This window comes from Dipodomys ordii, unplaced genomic scaffold, assembly GCF_000151885.1.
Source record: "Dipodomys ordii isolate 6190 unplaced genomic scaffold, Dord_2.0 Scaffold69, whole genome shotgun sequence".
Classification (NCBI taxonomy): Eukaryota; Metazoa; Chordata; class Mammalia; order Rodentia; family Heteromyidae; genus Dipodomys; species Dipodomys ordii.
The window spans coordinates 1,842,921-1,857,706 of NW_012267285.1; the positions used below are offsets into that span (position 1 = coordinate 1,842,921).

Below are 14,786 nucleotides of genomic sequence, written 5' to 3' on the forward strand. Positions count from 1 at the left end.
TATATATATATATATATATATATATATATGTATAAATAGATCTTGCTCGGGACTGTAAATAAATGACCGTAGCAACCAGGGACCCACTTTATTTATTTATAATAGATATATGTATTTACATATAATAGATATATATATTTATAATAGATATTTATAATAGACATATTTATAATAGGTACACATAATATACATAGATATTTGTAATAGGTATATTTATAATATGTATACACAAATATACATAAGTATATATGTATGGTAACACTAGACATAACACTTCATGTATTTTTGGCATTAGGGATTGAAACAGGAGCGTCTGCTACGCCTCCAGCCCCAGTAGAAATCATAAGGCTCCCTGTTCTGTTTTTTTGCCTACTACAGCAGCCTTCCCTACTTCTTCAGGGAGTTTACGAGAATTTTCCTTTCTAATTTCCTGAAGTATGTCTGGCAGAGATTGGATCTGCCGGACTTGGGGCCCACGTGTGTAATTCTAGCTACTCTAGAGGAATCTCGATTCATTCCGAGGCCCCGGGCTCTAGGCCAGGTGAAAAATGTCCCCGAGAGGCCATCTCGCTGAGAAGCTGGCTCCCAAGGCACAGGCCTGGCCTCTTCTAGGAAAACGTGTCTGTAGGTCCTGTTGCATTTTTGCAACCAATTGACGTTTGAAACTTCATAGCCTTCATAAACGCATGCGCAAGTCACGTTTCTCATGTTACTGCCTTTATTCTAAGAGATCGCCTCCTTCAACAACTGTCTGAAAAGGCAGATTTGTTTGAAATAGCCTGTCTGTGTGAAATGAATCATGTCAGATTTAAACACAGAAAGGTAACTTCAGGAAGGTTCTGAATCCAAAGTGGTCCCTGGTTGCACCGGTCATTTATTTACAGCCCCGAGCAAGGTCCAGCCACAACACTGACATGGATTCTAAAAATGAAGATGGCAGGGCTGGGCAGGTGGCTCAGTGGTAGAGCGCTTGCCTTGCATTCCTGAGGCCCTGGGTTCTATTCCTCAGCACCACATAAGCAAAAAGAAAAAAAGCCGGAAGTGGTGCTGTGGCTCAAGTGGTAGAAGGCTAGCCTTGAGCTGAAGAGCTGAGGGACAGCGCCCAGGCCCAGAGTTCAGGCCCTACCACCGGAGCCCAAAAAATAAAAATAAAATAAAGATGGCAGCACTGCACACGAATGCCATTATGTTCGGCCTAGTTAACTTCGTGCCCTGAACCGCCAGGTGAAAAACTTGAGTGGTGCAGGGGGTGAGAGTTCAAGACCTCCACCCGCCTAAACCTCTGTTTTCTCCTAGAGAACACGGAAGATCAGGCTGGGGTAGACGCGAGTAGTAGAGCAGATGCTTAGTCTTGGCAAAGCCCCCAGTTCTCAGCAGACCCCCCACCCAAAAAAATGGAAAGAAAAAAAAGCCTGGTGTTGCCAAAGTGATTAGGGTTCTAGCTACAGGGCTTTGAAAGAATGAAGATGATCATATAGAGCTCATAGTGGGACATGAGTAGCCCGATGCTATGGCTTGAACCTGTCATCCCAGCTACTCAGGAGGCTGAGATCTGAGGATCGCAGTTCAAAGCCAGCCTAGGCAGGAAAGGCCATGAGACTCTTACCTCCGATGAACCACCAGAAAACCAGAAGTGGAGCTATGGCTCAAATGGTAGAGCGCTAGCCTTGAGCAAGAGACAGTGCCCAGGCCCAGAGCTCAAGCCCATAATTCTCACACACTAATGTGTTGTCATCTTTTTTCTTGGGGCACTGTCTTTGAACAGATTCTGGAAGCCAAAATGGAGGAGGTGAAGAGAAATGTAAGAATGCAGAGAGAAACTACCTAAATATTCAACCTGGTGAGTATTGTTTTCATCTTAAATTATGATTATCTTTGGTCTCACACATTTGGCACTGGTGGCTCATGCCTGTCATCCCAGCTACTCAGGAGGCTGAGATCTGAGGATCTCGGTTCAAAGCCAGCCTGGGCAGGAAAGTCTGTGAGATCTCCCATAAACCCCTAGAAAACTGGAAGTGGCGCTGTGGCTCAAGGGGTAGAGTACTAGCCTTGAGCTGAAGAGCTGAGGGACAGCGCCCAGGCCCAGAGTTCAAGACCCCTGACCAACCAAAAAAAAAAAAAAAGGTTTGAAACGCAAACCTTTTGGTGTGCATTTATAAAACACTTGCCAGTGTTTCCCTCAGAGCAACCTTGTATATCTCTGAGGTCCATTGCTCCCCGGCCTTCTGGGATTTATACGCGTAATGACGGAATTTCTCAAGCAATTGCACGAGGTTTACCGCCGTCTGCTTTTTCCAATATCCTCTTACATGTTATTTCTCAGGTTTGAAAGGAATCAACCAAGACAACATTTTCAGTCTGAAATGCATGGAGCTAGAAACAGCCTAGGCCATTTGATTTACACTCTTATTTCCACACACATGCATGAGTGTGTGCGCATGTGTGTGTGTTTGCATGCGTGCACCAGTACCAGGGCTCGAACCCAGGGCCTGGGCACTGTACCCCTCGAGCACACCTCCACTTGTGGCTTTTTGCTGGTTAATTAGAAAAAAAAGTCTCATGGACTTTTCTGTCCTGGCTGGCTTCAAACCACGATCCTCAGATCGCAGCCTCCTGAATCGCTGAGATGACAGGCGTGTGTACCTGTACCTGGCCTCCACTCCTGTATTTCCTTATTATCCTTGGAAGTGCTGTGTGGCGGCTGCAGCTCGGTCTCTGGGCCAGCTTTCCCACTGATGCACCAATGAACCCCACAGAGGTTGACAGGAAACCCCAGGACGGTCCCCGACCCTGGGAAGCGTGACAACTCATGAAGCAAGTGCTGAGCTTTACCGTCTCCAACACAGCCACCGCCGGGTGTTTTTCCGCTGCTCCCGTAAGGTCTCTTCTTCCCGTTGCCTGGCGCAGATCTGCACGGGAGCCAGATGGCTTTTCATTCTAGGCGATGTCACCGTCCTTCCTCGTGGTCAGATCTGTGGCCTCGATTTCCTCCCGGCCTCGGCTCCACCACCTTCGTGGGCAATTGGTTAGCGTCGGCCGCGACTTCCTCTGCTTTGTGGGAGAGGAAACCGTTCTCTCTCCATCTCAAATTACCTCCCGAGCAAGATGTATTGGATTCTTTTTCCTAGATCCATAATTTAAATGGCCTCGATGTTGTGGCTTTCTTAAAATACGTCCATCGCTACTATTCTGGAGACCCCGGTGATTCCTGTGTTTTCCTTTTTCAGCCCAACTCTTTATCACAGTGTTTATTTCCTTCCTGACTCTCTCTCTCTCTCTTTTTTTTTTTTTTTCCAGAACAAGTGTATGTCTTGGTATCATAGCGGTGGCCAAATCAGGAACACATTTTGTGAAGTGTGAATTAGAAAAGAGCAGTAGTGTTGATCGGGGCCTCTGAACTTCCGTTCAGCCAAAGGGCGCCACCAACCCCCAAGCCCCCAGGAGAGACAGAAAGAGAAAGAGAGACAGAGAGAGAGAGAGAGAGAGAGAGCAAGGTGTGAGTATTTACAGCTTAGGTCACCAAATTCTCAGTCACTTTGTAAAGAAAGCGGGTGGACAGTGGCTTTCAGAACCCCCACACAAAGCCATGGATGATCAGGAAATTAACCTATTCCACCTGCTGACCCTTTCTCTGTAAGGTGCAGTCTCCCCTCCCCTTCCCCCCACTTCCTTTCCTTCTCCTCCCCTTCCCTCCCTCTCTTTTCCTACGATGCCATGTTTATTGTCTTAACGAGCACCAGCACCAGGCCTGGCCTCCATTTTATTCAGGGGTGACATGAGAGCAAGAGGTGGCAGGGACAGTGCCAGGCCGGGGATTAGGAACACTGCAGAGCCTTCGACTTACCGTACCCACTGCGGGCGCCCCACCTCCCATCCGCCACGCGGCCTTCCAGCCCGTCCCCTGAGCCCGCAGCGCGGCGAGCTGGAGTGCTCGCGTTTGATTTTCTCTTTGTCCGTGGTCTTGTGTGTCTCCACCACCATCCTTTTTCTTCATTTCTCTGTTAATTGAATTCCTTCTCCCAATCAAAAACAAAAAGGAAGATTCTTGCCCTGGGCCTAGCAGTGGCGTGCATGTGTGTGTGTGTGCGTGTGCGTGCATGAGTGTGTGTGTGTGTGTATGTGTGCAGCCCAGTGTGCTGGAATATGCAAATATGTAATCACGGCCGTGTAGGTCAAGTTTCTGCAGCAGAAATGCCCAGGGCCGTGCATCAGACTCTAAGACCATTTCCCTAAAATCAGAGTGAGCAGAATTGTGAGGCCCAGGGCTGAGAGTGGTAAGATCCGAGCAGACCAAACTTTGCCCAGAAGGACACAGAACTTCCGCCGAGGCATGTGTCATTGTAAACACCTCTGTGTGTCTCCCAGACTTTCCTCCCCAGGCTGGCTTTGAACCCCGATCCTCAGATCTCAGGCTCCTGAGGAGCTGGGCTGACAGGCGGGAGCCACCAGCGCCCGGCTGCTGGGGTTGTGGCTCCTAAAGCCCCGGGAGGAGCATGAACTCACACGCGTGCGAGCATTAGCATTCTGCACATTGTGCCACACACAGGAGAGTTTTACATCACGCGGCATTCAAACCTCTCGGAGATCCACGTCGCCTTCCACCTCTGCGTGGACGACAATGTCAAGTCGGGAAACATCACGGCGCGGGACCCTGCCATCATGGGGCTCCGGAACATCCTCAAGGTGTGCTGCACCCACGACATCACGACCATCAGCCTCCCGCTGCTGCTGGTGCACGACATGTCGGAGGTGAGCTCCCTGGGCGCAGGCCGGGCGGCCCGACTCCCCTTTAAGCGGATAAAGCCCTGGGTGTCTTGTCTGGTGAGTCGGAGGGCAAATACTCACTCAGCGCTCACGCTCAGGGATTGCAGCATTGTCCTACACGAGGTACGTTCAGAATTCAGAACCTTCTTTAGCTGTAGATGAAATGTGTCCCTTTCTCCTCTTCCTCTCCCTCCACTGGGTGCCAGTGGCTCACGCCTGTCATCCTTACTCAGGAGGCTAAGATCTGAAGATCATGGTTCAAAGCCAGCCCAGACAGAAAAGTTTGTGAGACTCTGATCCCCAATTAACCAGCAATAAAAGCTGGAAGTGGAAGTGTGGCTCAAGGGGTAGAGTGCCAACCTCGAGTGAAAAAGTTAAGGGACAGTGACCAGACCCTGGGTTCAAGTCTAATACCATCACACACACACACACACAATCACACACACACACACACAATCACACACACACACACACAATCACACACACACACACACACAATCACACACACACACACACAATCAGCTTCCTCAGACAGTATGGTTTTCAGCCGTTTCTTCTCTCTGAACCCAGCCTGGCCCATCTTCCTTCATGACCATTTTGGTTAAGAGAGTTCTTTTTTTCTTTTTCTGTCATGGGGCCTGAACTCTGGGCCTGGGCGCTGTCCCTCAGCTCTTCAGCTCAAGCCTGGCGCTCTACCACTTGAGCCACAGCGCCAATTCCTTGGGGGAGTGGGGGCAGGCCCTCGTCCCCTCCCCACTCCTGGAGCCTGGCCGGCCTTCCGTATGGACAGACAGAACTCTGCCCTGCTCCAGCATGACTCTCTAGGAGCCGAGATGCCATCGCTGTTCGGGCCCTGGGGGGGACTTCCTGCCACAAAGGACTATCCAAACATCCCTGCAGCTGGAGCCCTCGTTAACCAGTTGATAAAAATGGTTCCCTGTAGGTGGCAAACAACCTCAAAACCGGTGTTTCCAAAAGTCACTAAGTTCAGATGTCCTGGCGGGCAGCTGATACGACCGCAGAGTGCCACAGCCTCCCAGGCTTAAATCGGGACAGCCAGCTGCAGAAAATTAAGTCTGTTTCGGAAGGGCCTAATTTAATTCACTCAAGGGGATCGAGCCAGGATCCTCCCCAGTGAGTTCTCCCGTGCTAGGTCAGGAAGTTTCTTCCAAAACCCAGATGACACCAGCAGCACCCAGAGAAAAGGGGCTCGTGCGTTCAGGCGAGGATCCCCAAGTATTTTCTGGTGCTGTTTCTCCTCTGATCAACAACCAGAAGCCCCAGATCGCAGTTTTAAGGGAGCAATCAGATCTTAAAATGAGTCCCGGCTATCTCTAATAGATAACAGCACTGCAGAACAGCGCCCAACCTCCGAAAGAGAGTGAAACCGGGATAAATACACATCACGAAGAAGAAGAGCCACTTCAGGAGTCTGTGATCTGACAGAGAAGCTGTTTTCAGGTTAAGTTTCCCCAGTAACATGGGGAACAAATCAAGAAGTCAACGATAGGAGCTCCTGACTTGCGTTTGTGTCTGGCAGTTGGTGGAGCCTAGAGATTTGAGTTTTACAGTTGTAATCCCTGAAGATGTTCGTTTTTTCTTACTTTTTCTGGGATGCTATGTCATCTACTTCGAACTAGATTGTCCCAGGCTGAGCATGCTTGGAAGCAGGCCAGGTCTTGGAACAGAACTCTGGAAGCTTTCCCTAAAGTCACTTAGGTCCCTTCCCCTGCCCTAGGGAAATCACACTTTCCATCTCCGAAAGCAAGGGATGAAATTGGGTGTGGTAGCTCACACTCGTAATCCTACTCTGGAGGCCGGACATCCAGAGGATCTCAGTTTTGAGGTCAGCCCAGGGAAAAGCAGTTGGAGGAGGATGATGAAGGCCGAGCCCACATCCTGTCAGGAGCCACAAAGGCAGCAACGCGCCGGAGCCGGGGCTCAGCACCTGCCCACAGGACATCCAAGGCCCCAAGTTCAAACCCCAGTGCCACAAAGACGAACACCAGAAACCTCAGACGCGCACACGGTGTCCAGCACCGCTGGCTTCTGAATGGTTCATCCGTGAGGCCGCGCCTCATTTTCCTTGTTGTTTACCACCAGACCCCCGTTGGGGGGCCATGGTCCTTGCTTGGTGGCCATGGTCCTTGCTTGGGTCGGTTCTAGGTTTTTGGTTATTGTGATTTTGGAAACATTGGGTGCTGTGAAGAGTTTCACACGTACCTTTGGGCATTTCTGCAGGAATGTACTTAAGTCCCAGTATGTAGGAGATTGTCTTTGGCCGATCAGGATGAGGAGCTTTGCAGAGTGGTTTTACCACCCTGTGGTGTTTTGTCTATATGAGTTTGTTGTCCTCGTTATTGTCGTTGTCAGTCATGGATTCAAACTCAGGGTCTGGGCGCTGCCTCCGAGCTTCTTTGGCTCAAGGCTAGCGCTCTACCATTTGAGCCACAGCACCACTGCTGGCTTTTTCTGTGTCTGTGGTACTGAGGAATTGAACCCAGGCCTTTATGCACGTGAGGCAAATACTCTACCGCTGAGCCACCTTCCCAACCCATGAAGTTCTGTCGTAAAGATGCTGCTTGGCCTTTGTGTCCACAGGAAATGACCATACCGTGGTGCCTGCGGAGAGCAGAGCTGGTGTTTAAGTGTGTCAAAGGTGAGTGTGACCTTAAGGACGGTCGCCTCCTCCCACCAAGGCAAAGCCAGAACAGCCCTGAAGATGGAAGAGGACATCGCTTCATCTCATAACAGACTCTAAAATTGGTTTGTGTGTGTGTGCCAGGCCTGGGGCCTGAACTCAAGGCCTAGCTGCTGTCCCTGAGCTTCCGCTTTGAGCCACAGCGCCACTTCTGGTTTTCTGGTGGTTCATGGGAGATCAGAGTCTCATGGATTTTCCTGCCCGGGCTGGCTTTGAACCACGATCCTCAGATCTCAGCCTCCTGAGGAGCTGGGATGACAGGCGGGAGCCACCGGCACCCAGCCTCTCTTGCCTTTCCTTAAGAACAAAAAAAGTCAAGCTAGTGCGTTAGCTTTTCCTAGCCTGTTGTAGGCACCCTGAATGGGGGTGGGGGGGGGTGTCAGTGTGAGCCGACGTTGATTTGATCTCTAGGCGGGCGGCGTGGGAGAAGTTGGAACTGTGTAGTGCCATCAGCGCTCCTCAGCGAGTGGCCCACGGGGTCAAAGGCCACACCTGGTGACAAGACCCCCTGTGTTCTTCTGTCTCAGGTTTCATGATGGAGATGGCGTCCTGGGACGGGGGAATTTCCAGGACAGTGCAGTTTCTGGTGCCGCAGGTATCTTGGTTACATGGCCTGTTTCCTAAGGGGAGAAGCATCTGGGTGGCGGAAAGAGATCCACATCCGCCGCTGTGGGGCCTCGTGTGCCTGAGCCTCCGCCTCCTCCTCCTGGGTCCCACCATCCTATTAGAAATGAGGACGCATGCGTGCCCGGCACCAGTGGCTCCCGCCTGTCATCCCAGCTACCCAGGAGGCTGAGATCCCAGGATCCCACTTCCAAGCCCAGTCAGGCAAGCATGTCCAAGAGACCCTTGTCTCTGATTAGCCACCCCCCAAAAAAAGAAGTGACACTGTGACTCAAGTGGTAGAGCGCTAGCCTTGAATGAAAAAGCTAAGGAACAGTGCCCAGAGCCCCGAGTTCAAGCGCCACGCAGGCTCAAATAGTATGCACCAAGACTTAGAAGAGGATTCTGTTCTCTCCACAGAGCTTAGCAAAAGGAATGTTCATGATCACTGGGGGGTACCCATGTTGCTTTCCGACAATCATTCATCCTATGACAAATCGAGTATAAATTCTCAGAGAGCAGAGCCAGAAAAGCAGCCTCGGTCATGGGGCTTGAACTCAAGGCCTGGCCGCAGTCCCTGAGCTTTATCACTCAAGGCTGGCTCTCTACCACGTGAGCTACAGCACCACTTCCAGTTTCTGGTGGTTTATTAGAGATCTGAGTTTCACAGACTTTCTTGCCAGGGCTGGCTTTGAACCGTGATCCTCAGATCTGAGCCTCCTGAGTAGCTAGGATGACAGGCATGAGCAATCTATGCCTGGCTCTAACAATTTTTTTTTTTAAATCAGCAATGATTGAACAAGTGCAAACTTTTTCTTTTTTTTTTTGGCCTTTTTCTCCCATACAGAGCATTTCTGAAGAAATGTTCTACCAGCTGAGTAGCATGCTCCCACAGATCTTCCGAGTCTCATCAACCCTCACACTGACATCCAAGCACTGAGCCCTGCTACTGTCCCTCTGGCAGCGAGATTGCCCAACTCTCCAGGAACTCCAGTTATGCCGCAGCCCTGTCAAGCAGAAAGATGCCCGGAGGGCCTGCCACCCAACCCACAAATCAAATCATGACGCACATGTGCTAAAATCTTAACCCTCTGAGCCATCTGGGTCATCAGCCCCGACCCGATACACTTACTCTGAAAGCTTCTACAAGAAGGAGTAGCTCTCCAGGTACTTTTATTGCCAAATGTTAACAAGTTAAAACTTTCCATGCATCGCAGGCCGATACTTCCTACAGGAGACTTTACGCAACATTTTTCGTGAAAACCTTTGACATTTCCCAAGGAATTGGATATCAGGTTTCAGCCTTCGTGAACATACGTGTCCAATCTCCCTCCTGATTTTTAATGCGAGCTCCAACTTAAAAAGCACCAAGAGATCGCTCGCAACTAGAGATTTCTTCTGGTGAGAAAAATTCTTGTCGCAATACAAATCTAGAAGCTGGGCACGTCTGGTCTTTTCAATCCTACTGCCTGATTTTTGTTTGCTCATTTTTTTTTCCAATCTACTCTTTCGAAGGTTGTGGAAGTTAAGAGTCCAAAAAAAAAAAAAGGCTCTGCATTCTTGTCCTCTGTCTCATCTTTCCTCTGGTGTCACCCTGCTCTATTAATAACAATTCACAGGCCAAGAAAGTCAAGTCCTCAGTGGCCAGCCTGCTACAAACTGGGTCTGCACTGGCGCCAGGTGGTATTTTAGTGCTCATGTTAATTCTTTGTCCTCCTTCCCATAATCAGCAGGTTGGGGGTGGGGGGGCAGTGAACCCAGGTATCCGGGTACAGGAGCAAAACGTCATTCAAGGAAGCCTGATCAATGCTAACTATTTTGTGAGCCTGAGGCTGTTTTATTGATTTAACTCATAGACTGCAACTTTCACCCAAAGGCTGTTCAAACAAATTATTTGACCTGCAGGAGCAAGGCGAAGTGGTGTAGTACCTATATCCAACCAACCAGACAAGAAAAACGAAATCACACATACAGTGTTGATAGAGCACTGATGAAAATCTTACCAGGCATTAAGTTGACAACAAATATGATTTTATATTTATTTTTATATTTTTGCCAGTCCTAGGGCTTGAACCCAGGTTCCTGAGCACTGTCCCTGAGCTGCTTTGGCTCAAAGCTAGCGCTCTACCACTTGAGCCACAGCGCCACTTCCGGCTTTTTCTCTTTATGTGGTACTGAGGAATCGAACCCAGGGCTTCATGCAGGCTAGGCAAGCGCTCTGCCACTAAGCCACCTTCCCAGCCCTGACAAATAAGATTTTAAATACCTATCACATGCAATGATGAAGATAGTCTGGACTCTTGTATTTGGACCAAGCAGAGTAAGGTTGGTTTTGTCTTTCCCTGAGTATCTTAGAGGATTCCGTAGACGGGGGCAGTTCCTGAAGTTGATCATCTGATGAAGCCTCTGAGATAATCAGCCTACTGGCAAGGAAGAAAGGTTTATCTGGGCCTCCAGTTTCAGAGGTGGTGAGGGCGGAGCTTGCTCAGCTCTTGGGAGTGCTGGGACCGCAGAGCCTGCTCATCTCATGGCAGCCAGGAAGCAGAGAGAAGGGAAGGAGCGGAAGTCCCAGGAGCCTCTCCAAAGGCACGCCCCCAAAGACCTCCCTTCCTTCTGTGAGGCCCGCCTCTTAAAGGCCCCACCACCTCCCAGTAATGCTACTGCAAGTAAGGTTGTGTGTGTGTGTGTGTGTATGTGTGTGTGTGTGTGTGTGTGTCACCCCAGGCAGGGCAAGACCATCAGCTCACCATAGGCCGCGTGGCTCCAGCTTCTTGCGATCCAGATTGAGGAAATGCATGAGAAGAAAGCTGGGGCAGAGGGAACCTCGCTTGTCCGGGCGGTGGCCTGCCCACATTGTCCACGCCATCATTCCTGTCTTTTGTGCGCATCCTGGAGATTTCTCCCAAGGAGGAAAGATGTTTCCTTAAAGAAAGATGAACTCACAGGCCCGTTCCTGTGGGGGGGGGGGTAGAGCCACATAGAAGGCCACACAGAGCCCATAGGTGCCAGAACTGCATTGCCGTCTCTAGTTGGAGGTAATTGCTTTCTGTGACATCGCTTTCCCCCATTTAGATTAAAGTGAAGCGTAAAAAATCATCAAGAAGCCGGGCGTCAGTGGCTCCCGCCTGGCATCCCACTGACTCAGGAGGCTGAGATCGGAGGATCGTGGTTCAAAGCCAGCCCGGGCAGGAACGTCCATGAGACTCTGATCCCCCATGAACCACCAGAAAACCTGAAGTGGCGCTGTGGCTCAAGTGGTAGAGCGCCGGCCTTGAGAGAAAAAGTTCAGGGACAGCGCCCAGGCCCTGAGTTCAAACCGGGATGCCAGTCTCACCATCTCTCATGACCGTTCAGCCAAAACAACCTTGAGTCTCCCAGCAGCCGGCCATGGCGGATTCCTGCTTGGCTTCAGCCCCCAATCATCCCATCATTCAGCGAATGTTCCAGGCCTGGTCTCGCTAATGCCATTTGCACTTCTTAATTTTGGTTTGCTGTTTCCCTGCTTGTTGTTCATTTGGCTGTTTCAAGGCCCCCCACCCCAACACTGTGTTGGACGTGTCTGTTGAGAGTCACAGAGTCGAAATGGATCTGGGTGTATGAGGTTACCTGAGGGGTGTGTGTCTGTGTGTGTGTGTGTCTGTGTGTGTCTGTGTCTCTGTGTGTCTGTGTCTCTGTGTGTCTGTGTCTCTGTGTGTCTGTGTCTCTGTGTGTCTGTGTCTCTGTGTGTGTCTGTGTCTGTGTCTGTGTCTGTGTGTGTGTCCCTGAGTTTTTCGCTCAAGGCTGGCGCTCTACCACTCAAGCCACAGCCCCACTTCCGGCTTTTTGGTGGTTCATTAGAGATAAAAGTTTCACAGGCTTCCCTGTGAAACAGGCTCAGGGCCCTGATCTTCAGATCTCAGTTTCCTGAGTAGCTGGGATTACAGGTGTAAGCACCAGCTCCTGGCTAACTATGTATATCTTTATCACACAGCAAGACCCGGAACACATTACCAAAAATAGACAAGAAAAGTCCTTCCTAGCGGTGTTCAGGAATTAAGCAAAAACCATACTATACTACATTAGGGTTAACACTAACAGAAGGAAAAATTAGTGGGGCTCTTCCTTCCGATTCTTCTCTTCCTGCATTCTAGTAATCTTGTTTCTCTCTCTGTCTCTGTCTGTCTCTCTCTCTCTCTCTCTCCTCTCTCTCTCTCTCTCTGCTTTCTCCTACTTTTTTGTCAGTTCTGGGGCTTGCCCTCTGGGCCTGGGCGCTGTCCCTCAGCTCTTCAGCTCAAGGCGGGCGCTCTACCACTTGAGCCACAGCACCACGTCTGGTTTTCTGGTGGTTCATGGGAGATCAGAGTCTCACAGACTTCCCTGCCCGGGCCGGCCTTGAACTGCCATCCTCAGATCTCAGCCTCCGGGATGACAGGGATGACAGGCGTGCGCCGCCGGCACCTGGCTTGTTTTCTCCTCTTCTTTATACTCTGGTATGTGCTCAAAAGTCTCTGCCGCAGACATCATCCGCCGAGCTCAGGAACATAGTTCCCGAGACGGAACAAGCCAGGCCGAAAAGGCCGGCTGTCCGTGACTTCTTACGTGGCGCTATAAGCTGGGAAAAATTAATAATAGTAGCTACCTCACCGAGGAGCTGAAGGAGCGGCATGCGGCCGCTCTATAAATACTCGCTGATGGGCCTCCTGACCTCATCCTTTCTGTCTGCCTCTCCTTCCCTACTTCCTTCCTGCCTGACCTTTCTCCTTTCCTTCCTCTCTCTAACGAGATCCGAGGGACGTAAAAACAGCCTGATTGAGCTGGGAAGACGCCACCTGGGTAAGAGCCACGGTGTAAATGTACACGCAGGGTCTACAGGTGTGCATTGCCCGGACCCAAAGAGAAGACCACATTCAGCCCCCCTCTCTCTATCTTTCCCTGTGAGACAAGAATCCACTGCCTTGAACTCCTGGCCCTCCCGTTGTCCTGTGTGGCGGGATTACAGGCATGCGCTACCACCCTCGGCCGAGAGCGGTGGAGCTCGGCCAGCCTTTCCCTGACGTAGGTGAGCGGTGAGCCCTTGTCACACTCGCTGGGCCAAGCAGAAAGAATGTCCCCCCTGTGCTGGGCTCGGAAACAACTTCAAACACGGACGACGGACTGACCGCCAGGAGGAAGTCACGCTGGATTCGGGACATAACAATAGAATGAAGTAGCTGTGGAAGCTGAATTCTCCACTCACAAAGCAGACCTCCACCACACACGCACATCCCGGCCCGGCCACACCCCCCGCCGGGTGATCTCTCAAGAGCCTCGGCCAGGAAACTGATCAGATGCTTCCTGGAGCGGCTCGCCCAAGAGGATTAAGGGCTAGGAAGGAACAGAGATACCCATAAGGTGAGAAAACAGCATTAGAAGCCAAAAAGCACAGTAGTCTGCTCCGCCGGTGCGGGGTCCTGCGCTGGGGAGGGGGAGAGAGAATAGGAGCAGAACACGGTGTCCTTTGTGCTTTCTAAAAGTGGTCTTGTCGGGCGAGAGAAGGAGCTCACGCCTGGCATCCCGGCTACTCGGGAGGTGGAGAGCTGAGGATCATGGTTCAAGACATCCCCAGGTAATGAATATGTCAACAGACAGACAATACATAAGTAGGGCTGATAGACAGATGAATGATATAGGTAAGATAATGACAGATAGATGGATAGATCAATAGACGGTAGAATGGATAGACAGATAAGTAAAGATATAGATTCAATAGATGATTAATAGATGGTAGACTCAATAGAGTAAATATATAGATTCAATAGAGGATTAATAGATGATAGTAGATTCAATAGATAGATGGTTATTAGGTGACAGGTAGATACAACAGAAAGCTACAATGCATGGATGATGATTAGAATAGACCAGAGGTAGATACGATACAAGGATGGCTACATTGGATCGCTGATTGATAAATGATAGGTAGGTATTAGATAGATGATTATCAATAACAAAAACTAGGACCCTAGCCTCCCCCCTCCCACTCCCCAAAAAAGAAAAATAACCTAAAACAAGAAAGGGTGAGAAGCCATAGCGTGAGCAATAGAGCATCTGCCTAGCACGCACGGGGCCCTGAGTTCAAACCTCAGTATCAAACATGAAAAGCCAGCTGGGCGCCCATGGCTCCCGCCTGTCATCACGGCTGCTCAGGAGGCTGAGATCTGAGGATCGAGGTTCAAAGCCAGCCTGGGCAGGAAAGGCCGTGAGACTCTGATCTCCCAGGAACCACCAGAAAACCAGAAGTGGCGCTGTGGCTCAAGGGGTAGAGCGCCCGCCTGGAGCTGAAGAGCTGAGGGACAGCGCCCAGGCCCCGAGTTCAAGACCCACAACTGACAAGAGAGAAAAGAAAAGTCATCTTTGTGCTGCACATTTTCTCTTCTCCCCAGATTTCCTTCCTATGGTCCAGTGCTTCAAACACAAGAAAGACCCACGGGGCCGCGCAGAGCATGCACCTGTACCTGCCACGCAGATCCGTTCAACCTGCACCTCTCCTGCAAATACCTGCGTCTTCACAGATCCAGGCTGGCCCTGCTCCTGCGGCTCCTCCCTTCTCTATGTGCCCTCCCGGGATTTGCCCTTCCTTCCTCCCTTCCTTCCTTCCTTCCTCCCTCCCTTCCTCCCTTCCTTCCTTCCTTCCTTCCTTCCTTCCTCCCTCCCTTCCTTCCTTCCTTCCTTCCTCCCTTCCTTCCTTCCTTCCTTCCTTCCT

At 50.5% G+C, this 14,786-nt stretch overlaps 1 protein-coding gene across 1 annotated transcript in view; it reads left to right on the forward strand.

Moving 5' to 3' along the window:
- The window catches only part of LOC105991005 (chromosome unknown open reading frame, human C12orf4), a 21,422-nt gene extending 11,816 nt beyond the window's left edge, over positions 1-9,606 (forward strand). Inside the window, exons 9-13 of the mRNA XM_013023563.1 lie at positions 1,766-1,840; positions 4,547-4,749; positions 7,366-7,423; positions 7,993-8,060; positions 8,916-9,606. Of these exons, the coding sequence (XP_012879017.1) occupies positions 1,766-1,840; positions 4,547-4,749; positions 7,366-7,423; positions 7,993-8,060; positions 8,916-9,008 (497 nt within the window). The 3' untranslated portion in view covers positions 9,009-9,606. The remainder of the gene's footprint in view (positions 1-1,765; positions 1,841-4,546; positions 4,750-7,365; positions 7,424-7,992; positions 8,061-8,915) is intronic.
- Positions 9,607-14,786: the final 5,180 nt, after the last annotated feature.